At 45.7% G+C, this 19,888-nt stretch overlaps 1 protein-coding gene across 1 annotated transcript in view; it reads left to right on the top strand.

Annotated features, from left to right (window-relative positions):
- Positions 1–19,888, top strand: part of suclg1 (succinate-CoA ligase GDP/ADP-forming subunit alph) — an 80,978-nt gene that overhangs the window by 42,154 nt on the left and 18,936 nt on the right. Inside the window, exons 4-7 of the mRNA XM_072497641.1 lie at positions 5,960–6,172; positions 9,748–9,805; positions 11,172–11,255; positions 12,484–12,635. Of these exons, the coding sequence (XP_072353742.1) occupies positions 5,960–6,172; positions 9,748–9,805; positions 11,172–11,255; positions 12,484–12,635 (507 nt within the window). The remainder of the gene's footprint in view (positions 1–5,959; positions 6,173–9,747; positions 9,806–11,171; positions 11,256–12,483; positions 12,636–19,888) is intronic.

Below are 19,888 nucleotides of genomic sequence, written 5' to 3'. Positions count from 1 at the left end.
AACACATTCATTTTAACCGCCTGTACCCGACCGGCCAGTGACAGAGGAAGGCCGTCCCACCTTGCCAGATCGGCTTTCACTCTCCCCACCAAACTAATGATGTTGTACCTGCGAAGCCTCCCCCACTCCCGGGCAACGTGCACCCCCAGATACCTAAAATGAGTCCCTGGTCTACGGAATGGCAGCCCCCCCACCCCTGCCCCCACCCCCAGCAGACACCACAAAGTACTCACTCTTGTCCAGGTTCAACGTGTACCCCGAGAAAGACCCAAATACCCGCAGTAGCTCCAATATTCCTCCTATCGACGCACTCGGCTCCGACACATACAGCAGCAAGTCGTCGGCATATAAGGACACCCTATGCTCTATCCCCTCCCCGCACTATTCCTTTCCATGCTCCCGAACTTCTCAATGCGATGGCCAACGGCTCAATCGCAAGTGCAAACAGCAGGGGGGACATAGGACATCCCTGTCTTGTCCCACGGTGGAGAGGAAAGTATCTCAAACTGATATTGTTTGTGCGGACACTCGCCTTCGGTTCCTTATATAATAGCTTTACCCAGTTCACAAACCTTGGTCCAATCCCAAACCGCTCCAGCACTGCCAGGTACCCCCATTCTACCCGATCAAACGCCTTCTCGGCATCCAATGCCACAACTACCTCTGTTTCCTTTCTTTCCGCCGGTGCCATAACAACGTTCAAGACCCTCCTAATGTTCGAAAACAGCTGCCTCCCTTTCACGAACCCCGTCTGATCCTCCCCTATCACCTTCGGAAGGCACTCCTCCAGCCTACCCGCCAATACCTTCGCCAACACTTTTACGTCCACATTCAGAAGTGATATGGGCCGATACGACCCACACTCCGTCGGATCCTTATCTTTTTTTAGTAACAGGGAAATCGACGCCTGCCCCAAGGTTTGTGGCAACACCCCGTTCCCTATCGCCTCCTCTAACATCCCCACCATCAGGGGTGCCAACCTATCCTTAAATTTTTTATAATATTCCACCGGAAACCCATCCGGCCCTGCCACCTTCCCCGACTGCATCCTCCCAATCGCATCCTTTATCTCCTGCTCCACTATTGCTCCTTCTATGTAGCCCTGTCCCCCTCCCCTAGCCTCGGGTACTCCAACCCATCGAGAAATTCCTGCATCTCACGGTCTCCGAGTGGCTCTGACTTGTACAACCTCTCATAAAACGCCTCAAAAACCTTGTTAATCAGCACTGGGGCCACCACCAACTTCCCTGCCCTATCCTTCACCTGAAGAATTTACCTTGCCGCTGCCTCCCTCCGGAGCTGACCTAACATACCTTATCTCCATGTTCATAAACTGCACCCCTTGCTCGTCAAAGTTGGCGCACCGCCTTCCTGGTGGACAGTCGGTCGAAGCTCGCTTGTAGTTCCTTCCTCTTTTCCAGCTTCGCCGGGTCCCCATCCTCTGCATACCTCCTATCTACCTCCAACATCTCATCTATTACCCTCTGCCACTCCAACCTCTCCTCCTTATCCACCCTAGCCTTAAACAAAATTACCTCACCTCTCACCACCGCCTTTGGAGTCGCCCAGATGACTGCCTTCGACACCTCACCCGTACAATTGAAACCTACATATTCCTTAATTACCTTTTCAATTTTCTCACAGAATACTTGGTTCCCCAAAAGCCCCATATCCAGTTTCCACCCCGGTCTCTGCGCTGCCCCCTTCTCTAGCACCATATCCACCCAATGTGGAGCGTGATCTGACACTGCAATTGCAGAGTATTCCGACCCCTTGACTCCAGCCAGCAAAGCCTTCCCCACCACAAAAAAGTCGATCCGCAAGTATACCTTATGGACCGCTGAGAAAAACGAATACTCCTGTTCCCTTGGGTGCAGGAACCTCCAAGGGTCCACCCCTCCCATTTCCACCATTAGCCCAGCCAGCGCCTTCGCCCCCCCCCCCGCCCCCCGATGGGACCAGCGGGCGTGGCCGTGATCTGTCCAACCTTGGCTCCTGCACCAGGTTCCAGTCCCCCCCCACAATCAGCTCATGCGTGTCTAAGTCGGGAATAGCCCCAACCACCTTCCTCGCGAATCCCACATCATCCCAATTAGATCCGTATACACTTAACAGCGCCACTAACCTCCCCTCCAATGCCCCTGTCACAATCACATATCTACCCCCCTGATCTGCCACCCTTCTCCATCTGGAAGTGTACCCTTTTGCTGACCAGCACCCCGCTACCCCTTGAGCCCTTCCATCAAATCCGGAGTGAAACACTTGGCTAACCAAGCCCTTTTTAAGTCTCACCTGGTCCTTCACCCTCAAGTGAGTCTCCTGCAGCATTGCTACATCGGCTTTCAAACTTTTAAGATGTGCAAGCACCCTTGACCTCTTGACCGGACCTCCTAGCCCTCTCACGTTCCACGTGATTATCCTTACTGGGGGTCTCTCACCCCCCCCCCCCCCCCCCCCCCCCCATACCTTTCTTTCTTATCCACCATCACCATACCACCGGGCCCTGCCCCATAAGCCTGACCCGCCCCTGTCCAATGTTAACATCGAACCCCTTCCCCCCCCTCCCAAGAACCCCCCCTACAAAAACATCCCCCAACATCCCTCCCTCCACCCCCTCTCGCGTGCCTCGTAGGCCCATTGAAGCCTGTTATCCAGGCTCCAACGTCCGCAGTCCTCCTCTCACCTCACCCCCGTTCACTAACTGACTTTAGTTAGCTAGCGCGGGTGGCTCGCCCCCACCAATACCTCTCGCCCCCTTCCGCCCAGTCCCAGAGAAAGAAACACCAAAACAAACCCAACAATCCAACCCCTACAATTCACTAACATGACATTTAACCGTCGCAACACAGAACGCCATAAACTTGAACTCTGTAACAATGCAAAGAGAAGTAAATTTCAAACTTCAATACAAATCAGTAAAAAGAAAGAAAGTTGTAACATTTGTACATTTGTACATTTTCCAGCCACTCAAACACAGGCCACAGTCTTTCTTCCAGTTCCGCTCTTCACGTCTGTCCCAAGCCTTCTGCCCTCACGAACGCCTCAGCCGCCTCCGCTGTCTCAAAATAAAAGTCTTTGGCTTTATATGTTACTCTCAACTTCGCCGGGTACACCACACCAAATCGCACCCCCTTCTTGTACAAAGTTGCCTTCACTCGCCCAACGTTGCTCGTCTTTTTGCCAACTCCACTGTCCAGTCCTGGTAGATCCGAACCGCAGTACCATCCCACAGCACCTCACGCTTCTGTTTCGCCCAGCTTAATACTTTCTCCTTCATGCAAAACTTATGGAAGCAGATAATTACTACCCTTGGCGGCTCGTTCACTTTCGGCTTCGGCCTTAATGACCGATGAGCTCGGTCTAGCTCGTACAGGGTGGGGTTCTCACCCTCCCCCATCATCTCCGCCAACTTCTTAGCGAAGTATTGCGTTGGCCTTGGGCCCTCTGTCCCTTCGGGCAAGCCCACAATTCTCAAATTGTGCCGCCTTGAGCGGTTTTCCAAGTCTTCCAGCTTTGCTCGGAGCCCTCTGTTGACCTCCACCACCCTCCGCAGCTCGTCCCCCATCGAGGTGACCTGGTCGCTGTGTCGTGTCACGGCCTCCTCCACCTCCTTCATCTTCTCGCCCTGCTCTCTCATCTCGGCCAATGCCTTTGCCACCTCCACCCTGATCGGGCCGATTGCCTCCTCCAACAATGACCTCACCACGACCACCATCTCTTTCCTCAGGATCTCCATGTGCCTCACCAAACGTTTTTCCAGCTCCACCACCATCACCTCGGTCATCTTCTCCACTGTAAGTAGTGCGGTCCCGCCTTGCAGTTCGGCTTCCGCCATCCTGTCAACACTTTTGCTTTTGCTCGTCTTCTCCTTCGGAGGCAAACCCGCGTTTCCTCCTTTCTTTGACGCTGCTTTTCGCATCTTTTGGCGGCTTATTGTTTTTTATCTTCTTTCCTTTCTCCTCTCTCCCCCTTCACCCTCCTGCTCTTCATCAATCTGACATTCTTCTTTTTTGAGAAAAAAAAAACTTTTACCAAACTTCCATAAATCTTCTTTCTTTCTCCTCTACATTCATCTGGGACCAGGCTTCAACCTCCTTCTTCCTAGGTGGGAGCCATCCGACGTGGAGCACCCTCCCTACATGGCGCTCGGGCCTGCCGTCACGGCCTCTTCGTAGCTCCGCCCCCGCTGCTCCGACTTGCCGGGCCCGGCCCGGCGCCTCAGCCTCCGCTGCCCGACACCCGCGCGGGATTCTTCGCCGGCTTTGAAACCGGCCCCGCTGGCTGCTCGTGGCGGCCCCAAAGGCCGACGATAGTCGGGGAGTGCGTGGGGTCTCGGGGATTTCCCCGAAATCGCCGCGAATCGCGGCCACAGGCGGGAGGTCTTTTTTTTTTTGCAGCCGCCCTGCTCGCCCACCCCACCGGAAGTCGTGCATGCTCTTTGTAACAAAAGTTTTAATAACAGTTTTGTTTTATCTGAATGCAATTACATATTTTACATATATTGTGGATCATTATGCACTGAAACATTACAGTGAGAGGCTTTGTTTTGTTGATGTTGTCCTCTACAACCCTATGCTTCCCATCTGCAAATATTGGATGCCAATCAGTTCTTCAGTTATTAGTTAAGATGCATACTAATGCAGGGCAGCACCGCGGCACAGTGTGGGTTAGCCCTGCTGCCTCACGGCGTCAAGGTCCCAGGTTCGATCCCGGCTCTGGGTCACTGTCTGTGTGGAGTTTGCACATTCTCCCCGTGTTTGCGTGGGTTTCGCCCCCACAACCCAAAGATGTGCAAGGTAGGTGGATTGAACACACTAAATTGCCCCTTAATTGAAATAATATGAATTGGGTACACTAAATTTATATTTAAAAAAAGATGCATACTAATGTGACCAAGGTTGGCTGGATGGTTCCTCCTTTCCTCCCTCACGAGGCTCCTTTTAATAACATGTTTGCGAATGGGACCTCAGTACATCGGCTATCTCAACAGTCATAGAATCCCAACAACGGGGCAGCACGGTGGCGCAGTGGTTAGCACTGCTGCCTCACGGCGCTGAGGTCCAAGGTTCGATCCCGGCTCTGGGTCACTGTCCGTGTGGTGTTTGCACATTCTCCCTGTGTTTGCGTGGGTTTCGCCCCCACAGCCCAAAGATATGTAGGCTAGGTGGATTGGCCATGCTAAATTGCTCCTCAAGTGGAAAAATTGAATTAGATACTCTTAAGTTTAAAAAAAAAAGAAAGCCCAACAATGTCTCTATCCTGAAGAAGATTCGGCATGTCTGCATCGACTCTCACAAACATTTACAGATGTGCAATGGAGAGCATCTTATCAGGCTGCATCATAGCTTGGTATGGCAACTGCTCGGCCCAAGATCATAAGAAACTGCAGAGTGTGGTGAACTCAGCCCAATGTATCACACAAGCTTGCCACCCTCCCATTGATTCTGTCTAGACCTCCCGCTGCCTCAGGAAGGCAGACCGCATTGTCAGAGACCCCTCCCACCCAGGCTTTGCCCTCTTCCAGACCCTTCCATCAGGTACAAGATACAGAAGTCTGAAGACCCGCACATCCAGACATTGGAACAGCTTCTTCCCCACAGCTACAAGACTCCTCAATGACTATCCCTCGGACTGATCTGTTCCCTATAAGAACACTATTCACGATGCCTTATGCTGCTCTTGCTCCTGTATTTGCTTTGGTTTGGCCCCTTGTTCCGCACTGTAATCAATCACTGTTTGTCGATGTACCATTTGTCAATGTTCTCTGTTGATTATTCTTTTTGTCTAATGTGTACATTCCCTTGGCCACAGAAAAATACTTTTCACTGTACTTCGGTACATGTGACAATAAATATCAATCAATCAATCAAGCGAATAGCCTGTATCCTTATAGGGTTAACTATCCAAACTTTTGAAAGCCCTGTAAAGAATAATTTGCTCTTGTACTTTGTACTTTGAGGCCAAAGAAGGCACTGGAGCTGATGCATCTGTTATCTACGTCCCTCCTCCATTCGCTGCTGCCGCCATCTTCGAGTCGATTGATGCCGAGATCCCACTGGTGGTTTGCATCACAGAAGGAATTCCACAGCAGGACATGGTGCGGGTGAAACATCGACTCATTCGCCAGAATAAGACCCGCCTCGTTGGCCCGAACTGCCCAGGTGTGATAAATGTAAGTGTCTTGAATAAGTGATTTATGCCACTTTAGTTTAAATGGTCAATTTATATTAATTGTGTGTTGATCTTATTTTAAGATACTCCTCCACCCTTCAAGAGTAATAAAACCTGAAGTTAGATTAAGGAGAAAAATATAGTGCAGTCCATTGTGAGCTAAATTACAGGCACTCTCATATCCAACATAAATACATTTACAGCTTTATATAGAGTAGTTTCTTATTCCCCTGTTTTTTCCAATTATAAAGGCACTGATTGTATTTGGGTATCGCTCCTGTCATGATATGCAGACATGCAGATAATGATATACAGACAGGCATCTAATGAACACAGAGAATAGAACATGACCAATGAGCAGACAGGACACTCGGGGGCGGTATCTCACTATAAAAGGCACGAGGCACTCACACTCCGCCGCTTTCCACAGATGAACATCTACAGAGTGAGTCAGAGTATATGTACAGTATCACACCTCCAGCACGTGGCTAAGACCTAGTCTGGTTCAGTCAGACAGAGTAACCACACTTAGGTTAGCAGAGAGTCGAACTCATAGAGAACTGTGCTAACTGTGCTACTGCTTCAACAAATCAGATTGAACTAACTTCAAGGTCTGGAGTATCTTTTGGTTAAAGCTGCATCCAGTTGCAGCCTGTGTTATCCCTGAGTACATAACACAACATGGTACCAGGAGTGGGGTCACCCTGTACGCAAGCACCGCGAGGTAGATGTCAGAAGCAGAATCCGCGACTTGCAGATGGGCTGTTTCACAATGTGCACCCCTTTTTCAATCTTTTCATTGGACTGCGGATAGTGTGGGCTGGAAGTGACATGTTTGAAATGGTATGACTTGGCAAACATAGACCACCCGTGGCTGTTGAAGCAGGGGCCATTGTCACTCATGGCACTGAGTGGGATACCATGCCTGGAGAACGTCTCCTTACAGACCTTGATGACGGTCCGAGTTGTGAGGTCTGAGAGCTTCACGACTTCAGGGTAATTGGAGAAATAGTCAATAATCAACACGTAGTCACGACCATTCACACGAAAGAGTTCAATGCCAACCTTGGACCACGAGGAGGTCTTAATTTAATGCTGCTGGAGCGTCTCCTTGCTCTGCGCTGGCTGGAAGCATTGACAGGTCGCACAGTTGAGAACCATGTTCGAGATGTCCTGGCTAATACCGGGCTAGTAGACAGCCTGCCTGGCTCTGCGCCTGCACTTCTCGACGCTCAGATGTCCTTCATGGATCCTGCAACTTTGGTGATATTGCTGACTCCATGATCAGAGACCGAATCGTTTTTGGAGTTCACTCTGATCCTCTGAGAGAGCAGCTACTGAAAATCAAGCATATGACCCTGCCAGTCGCGATTGAAACATGCACAGTGCATGAGCACGCCAAAAATCACTATGCCCAGTACAAATCGGCTGAACATGAGAAACTTCCATCCCATGAGGCAGTGAGTGTGCAGGCCATCACCCGGATGCAGCGCCTCAGCATTGATGAAAGCGGCTATTTCGAGTGCTTTTCCCGGGGCCCCATGCATGCGCGATGCGAACGGGATAACAAAGCGGCCGACACCCGCACTGCGCATGTGCGACGACGCGTGGAGCGTCAGGACGCCGACATCATGACGTGCTCGAACTATGAGGCCACCAGTCAGGCTTCCATCCCGCCTGTCAAGGCGCCGTCGTCCCCACCAACACCTCTCCGGCGGTCGACAAGGATCAGATGCAAGCCCCAGAGACTGGACTTATGAACATTTGTTTTGTTTGCTATGTTCTGTTTTCTTACATTGGCCAACTGTCTTCACATGTAAATACGTTCACATATGCCACCGTGTGTAAATATGTTAATATATGCCACCACATGCAAGTACGTTCCCATGTGCCAACAAAACATTAAAATAAAGGGGAGATGTCATGATGTGCAGACATGCAGGTAATGATATACAGACAGGCAGCTAATGAACACAGAGAACAGGACATGACCAATGAGCAGGCAGGGCACTTAGGGGTGGTATCTCACTGTAAAAGGCATGAGGCACTCACACTCTGCCTCTTTCCACTGATGAACATCTACAGAGTGAGTCAGGGTGTATGTACAGTATCACACCTCCAGCACGTGGCTAAGAGCTAGTCTGGTTCAGTCAGACAGAGTAACCACACTTAGGTTAGCAGAGAGTCGAACTCATAGAGAACTATGCTAACTGTGCTACTGGTTCAATAAATCAAATTGAACTAACTTCAAGGTCTGGAGTATCTTTTGATTAAAGCTGCATCCAGTTGCAGCCTGTGTTATCCCAGAGTACATAACACAACAGTTCCGACATAACTTGATACAACGCCAGGGTTATTATTCTACACGTGTGAATTATAGATGTTCGCTGACCATTTGACCACAAGTGCATCATAGTCAAATCAGAAGTTATCCTTGTACAAAAGCAAAATTCTGCGAATGCAAGAAATCTGAACAAGAACAGAAAAAGTTGCAAATACTCAAAATTGCACCGGCAGCACCTGTGGAGACCGAAATGGCATTACTGTTTCCGATTGATGATGTTTTATCAAAATTGCTTCCTGTAAAGTACAACATGAAATACAGAATGAAACGTTTCCAGTCGGAATCATTGCAAAAACGACCGAGAGCAGAAAATGGCTGACTCTGTGCCCATTTTTAGATGCTGATGAATACTGAGCTACAAGGTTCGGTGAGCTGGATAGGTATCATAGATTATCTAGTGCAGAAGGATGCCATTTGGACCATCGAGTCTGCACCGGCTCTTGGAAAGAGCACCCTACCCAAGGTCAACACCTCCACCCTATCCCCATAACCCAGAAACCCCACCCAACACTAAGGGCAATTTTGGACACTAAGGGCAATTTATCATGGCCAATCCACCTAACCTGCACATCTTTGGACTGTGGGAGGAAACCGGAGCACCCGGAGGAAACCCACGCACACACAGGGAGGATGTGCAGACTCCCAGTGGTTGTGTGTTCAAATTTCACAATAGCCAGCTGTGAACTTGGACTCTGAAGTTGGTGATTTGTGGACGAGTACGAGAAAAAAATGATCATAAAAGCTGCCAGATTAGCATTTTTGAAAACCCAACCAGCTCGGGGAAAGAAACTTGCTTCCCCGGCTCTGTTTGGCTTACACATGACTGGATTTGACTGTGGGTTGTTGACTCTTGATGCTCCCAGAGCAAGTAAGAATGGGCAATAAATACAGCCTTGCCAACATTGTCCATGGGGCGGGAAAAAAAAGAAGCAAATGTAATGTGTTAAGACCAACCGCGCACTTTTTCTCCTGTCTGGTACGTTGAAGTAGTCTGCTGTTTAGTTAAGAATGTTCAATAGCTGTTTGTTATGTATCATCTCTTGATTATCTTAGTTTGAGCAGCTAGCCTCATTTTTACTTGTTTCTTTCTTTTTTTTTGGCATGTTTGTTTGCATGATGTAAATTGAGAAAAGCTTTTATTTTTGTGCCTCCTTTTTGTATTTTGCTTATTTGATTGTTGCGTGCATTCTGTGACATGCCTTATTCCCTTGAATTCATTTATTCTTTTGAAGCCTGGAGAGTGTAAAATTGGAATCATGCCCGGACATATTCATATGAAAGGACGAATTGGTAAGTACTGGAAACAAATTGGTTTTTATCTCTCTTAAGGATATTTGGCATTATGAAGTGCAATGGGGACAATGCGACTATGTATTTAATCTAGAAAAAATGTTTCCCATGTCTAATTGAGCTGTACAGACAGGAAATGTTTGATTCGTGGAAGATTCAGCCAGGCCTTGGAGTGCTTCGAGTTGATCTCTGTGCTCTGGATTAAGTAGGAGAAATTATCGGTCCGGCTGTTTGCTCTGATTTCACATAACTGTTGCCTTCAGTTGGAGGCAGGATTGGGTTCAGATTGAGGGGCCTGCCAGAGTTGATTAGCAGGGGTTCTGCTTGAACTCTAAATGTTTGAGGTCAGTGAAATTGCACCCCAACAAGAATCAGCACCTTCAGAAAGGGAAAGCGCAAGGTTAGCTTGCAGCTTTTCTTTCCTGCAAGGCGTTGGCAGTGAGCTAACACAATTCAAAACCCCACGTTTGTTCGATACACCCGCATGACTTGTTCTCTTCGGGGAGCAGTTGAGAGGCAATCATGTTGGTGTGGACATAGAGACATATTGAAAACTGCAGCTTTCAATCCTGAAGGCAGCAATGGACGAGCTGAGTGTTTACACTTTGACAGCTTCATTGGTGGGATTCTCTGGCTCCTCCTGTCGACGGGATCGTCTGGTCCTTCCAAAAGCCAAGTGACATTTGGCTGGCCTGCTGCATCCCCAGCGGAGGGACCTGCCATGCTGGGGATGGAAAATCCCAGCTATTGTTTCTGTTATTGGGAGATTTTTATTTCCAGACTTTTAAAGCTGAATTCAAATTTCCAAAGTTCCAGGGTGGGATTTGAACAGATGCTCTCCCAATTGTCTAGGTTTCTAGATTATGGATCCAGTAACATGACACTCTTTTACATGCCCATATTTCTTCTTTGAGAACTTCTTCCCTCCTGTCCTCTTCTGAAGGAGTTAATTCCTCACTGGTTATGACTTCATGAGTGCAGATTACAGTCCAGTGCCTTGCACTGTTGGCTGCTTATTGTCTGAGCTTTTGCAAGTTATCAAACCAGAGAGGCAGAATGGCTGAATTGAAATCTTGTCTTTGCTTTGTATCCATGCATAATTACTTCCAGACACAGCCACTGGATAGTGATGGACAAATGATCAGGCCGGCTTGTAGAGCCTGAGATCAGCTGACTTAGTACTGACGGGGATCCAACCTAAGGCTTTCTTGCTCTATGTGGCTCATCATCTTGGACAAATTAATTGAGCTATGATAATTAAAATAGGCAACAAAATGAGGACATGGCACGCCAAACCATTGTAACCAGGGAACTATTTTGGTGGGGCTCTTTCATATTTTCAATGAACTAATGTATTTATTTTCAGGTATTGTTTCGAGATCTGGCACATTAACGTATGAAGCGGTTCACCAGACGACGCAAGTTGGCCTGGGACAGTCTCTCTGTATTGGTAAGTCACGTGCTTCCATGCCAGGGTCATGCCGGTCTTGTATGCCATGTGTATTGCTACAAGTGCAGCTGTGCCAAGAGAGCGGCATGGAAACAGTATATTCATTAGTACGCTCGTGTGGTGTTCCCACCATTGTGAGTAGTGAAGATGCCTTGATGCAGGTTTTGTGGTAATGTCATGACTCGGCAATTCTTTCTGTTTGTTTTTTAAGCTGACTTAGAAAAAGGTGCAAGTCGTTTTTGGCACAGCTGTCCCACAGCCTTCCTCTAGGGTTACTTCCAGCAACACAAGACCTACTCGTCATGAATCAGCGATACAAACACTGCCTCCGATTTATCATCTACCACTTTTAGGTTCTCCCTTTTGTGTCACCTACACTTTACCTCTACCATCTTTCCCGAACCATTCTTGCCCCTTGACATCCAACATTCACAATGATTGCGACAATGCTCACTTTAATTAAGCATCCAGAGTCACATTTTCTCAGAATTACTGGCAGTATTTTGAAATCTGTCAGCCTTAAAAGTGTTATGAATGGATATTTGCCAAAATCTATTTTGGTTGTGATTTCAACAGCACTCTCTCTTAATAAGCGTTCAAGTGGATGAAAATACATCCAAAATCTGACCAAATCCGTTTTAAGGTCTGTCTTTAATTGTTTTTATCCTAGACCCAGTGCTGGTCCATATCCATCTTCATTTTGGCTGGAGGTTTTCAATTTGCCAAAAGACCCCCATCTAATTACTGTGTCAGCTGAATGCATGCATCTTGCAGGGTGCTAAAAACTGATTGTAGATTCCTAAAAAGAACCAGTTGTGTGTGGCTGATTGCATCAGTTCAGGAGCATGCCAGGCTGTTATAATGATCATTGGTGCTCTGATCTCCTTGTCAAGGTAGCATTCTTCCCCACACCTCCCCTTTGGCAAACACTAATCAATCTTATGACAGGCAGATTTTAATGTCAATCAGGACCTTTATATGTTGTGTGCCATGATTAAAGAAAGAAAATCTGTGTCCTGTGATCTTTAAATCTGGAGAATGAGTGCAAAGCATTAAGGAAAGGATGGGTTTGACTGACATCTTTGGAAGGAAACAAACCTGGGAGATTCCTTCTGCAATACAAAACTCAATTGGATTTCTTCACCAAGCAGAACAAGCAACAAAATAGTTTTGCGATCTTGACTTGTAATGATGAGATACAGAGTAATTTTGGCGATTTAAATCCTAGGTATTGGCGGAGATCCTTTCAATGGAACGGACTTCATTGATTGCCTTGATATCTTCCTGAAGGACCCCAAAACAGAAGGCATTATTCTAATCGGAGAGATTGGAGGCAATGCTGAGGAGAATGCAGCAGATTTTTTGCAGCAGCACAATATGGTGTGTATAAGACTTGCCATCTTTACAAAAAAAAGTATATATCTATCTATCTGTCTTGGGGGTGTGGTGGAGGGAGATTCTGTTAAACATTCATGATTAAACCCCTTTCCTTGAATCAAAGCGAAAACCATGTATTGGGTCAATGCTTCACCATCTTAAGCAGTAGCATTGGATATTCGATTGCTAAACCGAAGAATATGGCAACTTGTCCCAGGGTTCAAGTGGTGTGGTGCTAAACCAGGGAGATCAGAATATTCTTTGTGCTGGTAGCCAGAGGGAGCCCCCGGCATAATGGCCAGCACCTCGAGGAGAGGAGGAATGTGAAAAACATTTGAAAGAATATTGTTTTTTATTCGGCTGTTCACAATTATAAAATAGAATTGGAGTAACTATGGCAGATATGTATATTGGATTGCAGCGGACTAACCGGCTTTGACAATGACTAGTGGACGTCTTGTGGAGTTTCCCGTGCGAGTACACATGTATAGTGGGATGAAAGACCGTGTAGGCAGAGCGGCACAGAAAGCAGCGAGGGGAATTAACCAGATTTGCAAGGAGATTGAATATCGAGGACCACAGAGTTGGTGTATTTATGAAGGCCAAGGAGAAAAATATGATCCTTCCAAACAATGTAAAAAAAATACTCAAGGTGGATGGCACAGTGGTTAGCAGTGCTAAATTGCCCCTTAATTGGAAAAAATAAAATAAAAATAAAATACTTATGGTGCTGTGAAAAGAGGAGGGCAGCTGTGAAAATTGGTGCATGCAATGAATGTCTGTGTTGGTAAGTTTGTCTGCATTTCAATTTTCTTGATGTCTCCATTTTATAAATGTTTCTAATATAGTAGAGAGGATAAGTTAGTTAACTTTCATATTGTTAAACCAGTCAGAAGAATGGGTTTGACTGGGCCTGCTCCCATGGTGAGTTGTGTTGAAGACCACCAGTATTCTTCACAATTTGTGGGTCTTCAAACCTTGCCCAGGGCCAACCAGGTGCTTAAAACCGTCCGGTTTTATTCTCAAGCTCAGGTTAGTTGGCTGTGACCCGACAAAAAGAGAGTTTGAACTCACAATCGCAGATGGAAGTTCTGTTTTGGTAATAAATGAAGATCCTTTCCTGGTAGGGTTAATTCTTCACAGCTTTGTTTTTAAGGTCCTAATGATAATGGATTTTCATGTCTGCCAAGAGAGCAGCTAGACCAAAAGAAAATCGGCATACATACTATTTTTGTTTTGTGTTTGTTGTGTGCAATGCTTTGTGTGCAAGGCATTCAATTATATGGATTACCCTGGATGATTATTACTGTAGATCAATTAATTGATTGTGCTAGTGCACCTTGCACACCTGTGTGTGCATCCCCTCCCTCTCCAAAGCAGTTAAACAACCAAGAACTGGATCTCAGCATTGCTGCAGTGTTTTCCGTTTCTCAGCATGTTCCTGGACTGTCTGCCAGCTATCAGTGTATATACATATTCATTTGAACATGCATAAATCATTGTGCTAACATTTTCACAAGGTGACCTGGGATTTTTTTCCCCTTCCCTTTTTAGATGGATGCAAATTTTAATATAAATTTAGAATAAAGCTTTGCAAAAGCCTGTGTGCAATAGACTTGCTCTTTCCTCGTAGCAGGCCTTTTATTGGTTGATGCAGAACCCTTTGTGCCCCATATTCTCAAAACGCTCACCAGGGGGGTTTATTTAAAAAAAATATTGCATTATTAATTTTTAACCAGATCTGCATGGGCCCTATGCACTCCAAATCTTGATTAGTGCCATGTTGAGTTGGTAATAATGACTTGAGGAAGGGGACCTGTTCTCCCCTGTGTCTATAAATCATTTCTATCTCCATTCTTTTAAATGTTTATCCTGCACATCCCCTTCTGTTACCCTTTTCCCTCGTGGTTTATGCCAGAGTTTGGACACATGCGATTTATTTTGCTGTGCAAAATCTGATTCCTCGCTGTTTATCAGTTCACCTAGTGAGCTGCTGGTCGCAGAAATATTAAAATTGTGCTGCTCAAGCCTGCTTGTGATACCAGTAAAGATTATTATTATTCTTGGTATGAAATTCAGTTGAAGTTGACCAAGGTATTAAACTTTGCAAGCAAGAAAACACCTTTTCTCAGAAGCATCCTAAAGTGTTTGATAGTTGCATTTCGAGGGAGGTTAGATTAGTACATGAGGACAAAGAAATGTATCGTTCTGCAAGTTGGTTAGATGAAGCAAGGTGTGAGAGGTTCACCTTTCGCATAGACCAGCTGAGCCCAATGGCCTGTGTCTGCTGTTGATTTTATGTCAATATTTTATAAGTGCCTCACTGTTAAATACAGTTAAAAAAGTTGTTGTTTAACATCAACTCTCTTAATGACATTAAAGTGAAATAACATTAAATAAGTTGTCAATAAGGTTAAAGGTGACAGTTTCACGTTAACATCATTTGTCACAGGCTTCCTCTTCTGTGACCAGTTTCCTCTCATGCTTTTTCCCGCAGTCAATCGGGTTTTCCCTCGCTCTCAATCCATCTTCCTCCTGCTCCCATCCCCAGCCGACGCTCCTTCTCCCTGCCCTTGCTGCCAACCCCAATCTTTAAATCTGAGATCGATAGAGTTTTGTTAAGCAAAGATATTAATGGCTATGAACCAAAGACAGCTATATGAAGTTGAGTCACAGATCTGCCATGATCTCATTGAATGACGGGACGGCTCAAGGGGCTGAATGGCCTACTCCTGTTCCTATGTCTCTAATCTGCCCCTTGCCTTCCAGCCCCTGTTCTTACCTGAGTCCTCCCGATCTGTTCTTCAGTGTCTTGTGGCTCCGTTCCTGGCTTCACTCCTGAACTCAACGGGGAGGCGATGGCATAGTTGTATTGTCACTGGACTAACAATCCAGAGACTCCGGGTAATGCTCTGGGCCTGGGTTCGAATGGCAGATGGTGCAATTTGAGTTCAATAAAAATCTGGAATTAAACGTCGAATGATGGCCATGAAACCACTCGATTGCCATAAAAACCCTGGTTCATTAATGCCCTTCAGGGAAGGAAATCTGCCGTCCTCACCTGATCTGGCTGACAGTGACTCGAGATCCACCGCAATGCGGTTGCCTCTTAATTGCCCCGTGAAATGGCCTAGCAAGCCACTCAGTTAGGGAAGGGAAACATTGATCAGTGGAAGTAACTGCTAACTGTACTGACCAACATCTGTCACTAGATGGAGCCTGGTCAATCTAAAAGTACTGAGATGAGTACTGTAATTTTTTAACAACATTTTTTGTACATTGTATTGCTTTTATATATAGTGATGTATTCTATTTTACAAGTTATTTCTGCCAGTAATGCACACTATTGCACATGTTTGCCATAGTATTTCAATGTGTACATTGTTTTCTTCTGGGCGAGAAATGTCTGAAAGAAATTAACTCTGACTTTAACATTGATTCCTAAACCCACAATTCACTTAAAGACACTTCATTTAAAGTCACGATTTTCGTGAACACAGCCACAATTTTAAGTGAGGGCCTACTGTACTGTGTTACACGTGACATTGTGCATAGTATTACACGGAACTAATATTGGAAGTATTAAACTTGGAAGGAGAGTATTTATACATGGAGTTGTTCAAATATAGTGGTGGCCAAGCAGACCAAGCAACTTAAAAGGAAGCCAAAAGAAGAGAGAACCATAATTGTTTGTAACCTGCATCATGATCCTTGCTTATTCCCAGAGTTTATACCAGCAAATAATACTAATTCTGTTTGCTGCTTTTGCTACCTCTAGACTTGACTATTCCAAAGCTCTCCTGTCCATCTTCCACCAAGGTAGGTAGGTGAACCCACAGCTCCCCTCCTAACTCTGAGTTTCAGCCTGAACCTGTCTGGATAGAGAAAATGGTCATGGCTCACAATGCTTCTTTAATAGTTTATCGTAACATCGATAAACTTACTAACGCCAGTACTCTGCTCCCCTTGTAAGTTAAATCAGTATTATACTCAGAAAACATTGTTACCATAGCTTCTGAGCTGCACTCGTGCTGTTAACCCTGGAATTACTGCTTCTGAAAAGTTGTTGCTTCTGTTTCAGCTGTTCCTTTAATCCTGTTTTGATGCATCCAATTCCCTTATGAAGTTTATTTTCTGAGACCTCTGTACGGTGCAGTGCTGCCACAACTGCCAGCTGCTGCTTTTACTGTTGCCTTATTGCTATCTGCTACCTCCGGGTGCTCTGGTTTCCTCCCACATGTCCCGAAAGACGTGCATGTTAGACATTCTGAATTCTCCCTCTGTGTACCCGAACAGGAGCCGTAATGTAGCGACTCGGGGCTTTTCACAGTAACTTAATTGTAATGTAAATGTAAGCCTTGTGACAATAAAGATTATTATTACCTGCAGCCACCACTCCTATTGCTAAACACATGTTTCTTAAAACTACTAAACAATCAATTCCGTGAGAGAGATTGCCACAACCTCTCCCCAAACTTGTGTTTTCTTTCAGATTGTAACAGTCTCCTATCCTGGTTCATGAATAGTCCCATTAACATAAAGGTAAAGTCGCCATAGTCCCAGATGGCCATAGGCTGCTTTACCCTTTGAGGGGGAGAGCTGACTGGTGATGGTTTAACCTGAGGATCACCACACCTCAGGCAAGGGGTATGGTTGAGAAGGTGGGGCCTTAGACCAGTTAACATATGAAGATGATTTCAACGGGAAAGATCCTGGTTATAATATCAGCTAGGTATCCCTCTAATCAAAGCGTTCTCTGGGATTAACATTTCCAAGAAATATGGAGGCATATTTGGATGCAGTGGCTCCAAATCTGTAGGTATTATTTACGGGCATTACAGTTTTTAGACACATATTCAATGTGTGGTCTGATGGCTTTGTTAGCTGTCTCTTGGCTAGTATGTTGAAAAAGTCATTGTGTCTATGTCGGGTTTTCAGATTCCCGTGGAATGTTGGGAGGTAGAATTTGGTCGATTTCTGAAAGAGATCCATCACAAACGGCCCTTTATGCTACGCAGTATCTTTCTTTTTGGGCTTTTAAATGTTGGTTTCCTTTAAGCTGGATGCTCTCTTGCTGAAGAACCAGCTACACCCCCCTACGTAAGCCTGAGCTTGTCCAAGTCTGCCCATATCTTAATTCACACCAAGTCTTGTTTACCCATTACCCTGTGTACATTGAGCTACATTGGCTCTCGGTCTGGCATGTCCCCATTAAAAAAATTTGATCCTTGATTTCAAATTTCCCCATGCCTTTGATCCCTCCCTGTGCCCTCCTCTAGCCTGACAGGCCTTCAAGATCTTTCCACTGCTCTGTTTCTGACCTCCAGTACATCCCTCGTTTTTAATTACTCCACCATTGATGGCAATGCCTTCAGTTGTTAAGGCCATGATTTCTGCAGTTCCCTCCCTATACCTCGCCAGCTCCCATTCCAGCCTTCTGAAATGCTCCTTAAAAATCTGAGTCTTCAACTAACCCTTTTGGTCGCCTGTCCTAATGTCTCCTCATGTAGTTTGGTGTCAAATGTTGGTGTTTAACACTCCATGAAGCGCCTTGGAATGTATTTCTATGTTAAAGTTGCTATACAGGTGAAATTCTTTTTGGTTAAGCCCTGAAGGGACAGTAGGGAGAAACTGGTTATAGTTTGGATTGGACCAAGTTATCTATCCTTGATCAGAAATATGAGCCACTGCTGAAGTGAATTGAAGGTTCCTGCTAATGAGTCCTCTGAATGAAAGTAAAACTCAGGTTCTGCCAGTATCTGAACTGTGGCTGTTCCCAGGTTTGCTCCCTGGTCTTGTGAAGTTAGCCAGTACAAGTGTTGGTCCAGGTGTTGCATTTGACCTGGGTGGTGGGCAGAGGGTTAATGAGAGTGAGGAGATGGAGAAGGGGGGGGGAAAGAGAGGCTGGGTAAAATACCACATCCAATGCTGCTCAGTGATCCCTCATGGATATTTGATGAGGAAATTAAATGAAAATCGCTTATTGTCACAAGTAGGCTTCAAATGAAGTTACTGTGAAAAGCCCCATGTCTCCACATTCCGGCGCCTGTTCGGGGAGGCTGCTACGGGACAAGCTTGAGTTCAGCCACAGTGCCATTCCTGATTGTGTGGTCTGTTAATATTCACTGTCTGGGCTAATCACAGAATTGTTATAGCACAGAAGGAGGACATTCGGCCCATTGGGTCTGTGCTAGTTGTCCAAATGAGCGATGCACCAATGCCATTCTCCTGCCTTCCCTCTGTAACCCTGCACATTCTTCCTTTTAAGATAATCCGGTTCCCACTTGAATGTCTTGATTAAACCTGCCTCTACCAGAGTCACGGGAAGATCATTCCAGATCTTAACCACTCGCAGTGTAAAAATAATTCCTCATATCTCATAGCTTCTTTTACCAATTACCTTAAATCTGTACCCCCTCATTTTCAATTCTTCTACCAGTAGAAACAGTTTTACCTATCTACTCTATCATTATCTTCTATCGTATCACTTAACAGTTCCAATTTTTCTAATCTGTCTCCCAACCTGAAGTTATTCCTCCCCGGAATCATTCTTGTGAGTCTTACCTGCGCTCTCTCTGATTGCCCAGAACTGGTTGCATTACTCCTGTTGAGGTCAAAGCAGTATTTTATACAAATTTAACCAAACCTCTTTACTTTTGTACTCTATGCACCTATTAATAACGATTGGGATACTGTATGCTTTATTAACCATGCTCTCAACCTGTCCTGCCACCTTAAGACTTTTGCACATATTCAGGTTCCCCTGCTCCTGCACCCCCTTTGGAATTATACCCTTTAGTGTATAGTGCCTCTCCATGTTGTTCATTCCTAAATGAAGCATTTCACACTCCTCTGCATTGAATTTCATCTCCTTCCTATCCCCCCATTCCAACAACTTGTCTATGACCTTTTGAAATTCTACACTATCCTCCCAGTTCACAATGCTTCCAAGTCTCATACCATCCACAAATATCGAAATTGTGCCCTGTGCACCAAGGTCTAGGCCATTAATATATATCAGGGAAGCAATGGTCTCAGCACTGACCCTGGGGAACTCTACGACAAATATTCCTCCAGCCCGAAAAACATCCATTATTCACAAAGCTAAAAGCAAATTATTACGGATGCTGAAATCTGAAACAAAAACAGAAAATACTGGACAATCTCAGCAGGTCTGACAACATCTGTGGAGAGAGAAGGGAGCTAACATTCTGAGTCTGGCTGACTCTTTGTCAAAGCTTCCAGACTCAACATGT

Source organism: Scyliorhinus torazame, chromosome 3 (assembly GCF_047496885.1).
Source record: "Scyliorhinus torazame isolate Kashiwa2021f chromosome 3, sScyTor2.1, whole genome shotgun sequence".
Classification (NCBI taxonomy): Eukaryota; Metazoa; Chordata; class Chondrichthyes; order Carcharhiniformes; family Scyliorhinidae; genus Scyliorhinus; species Scyliorhinus torazame.
Note: the sequence above shows the minus strand (reverse complement) of the source record. Positions and strands in the feature narration are given on the sequence as shown.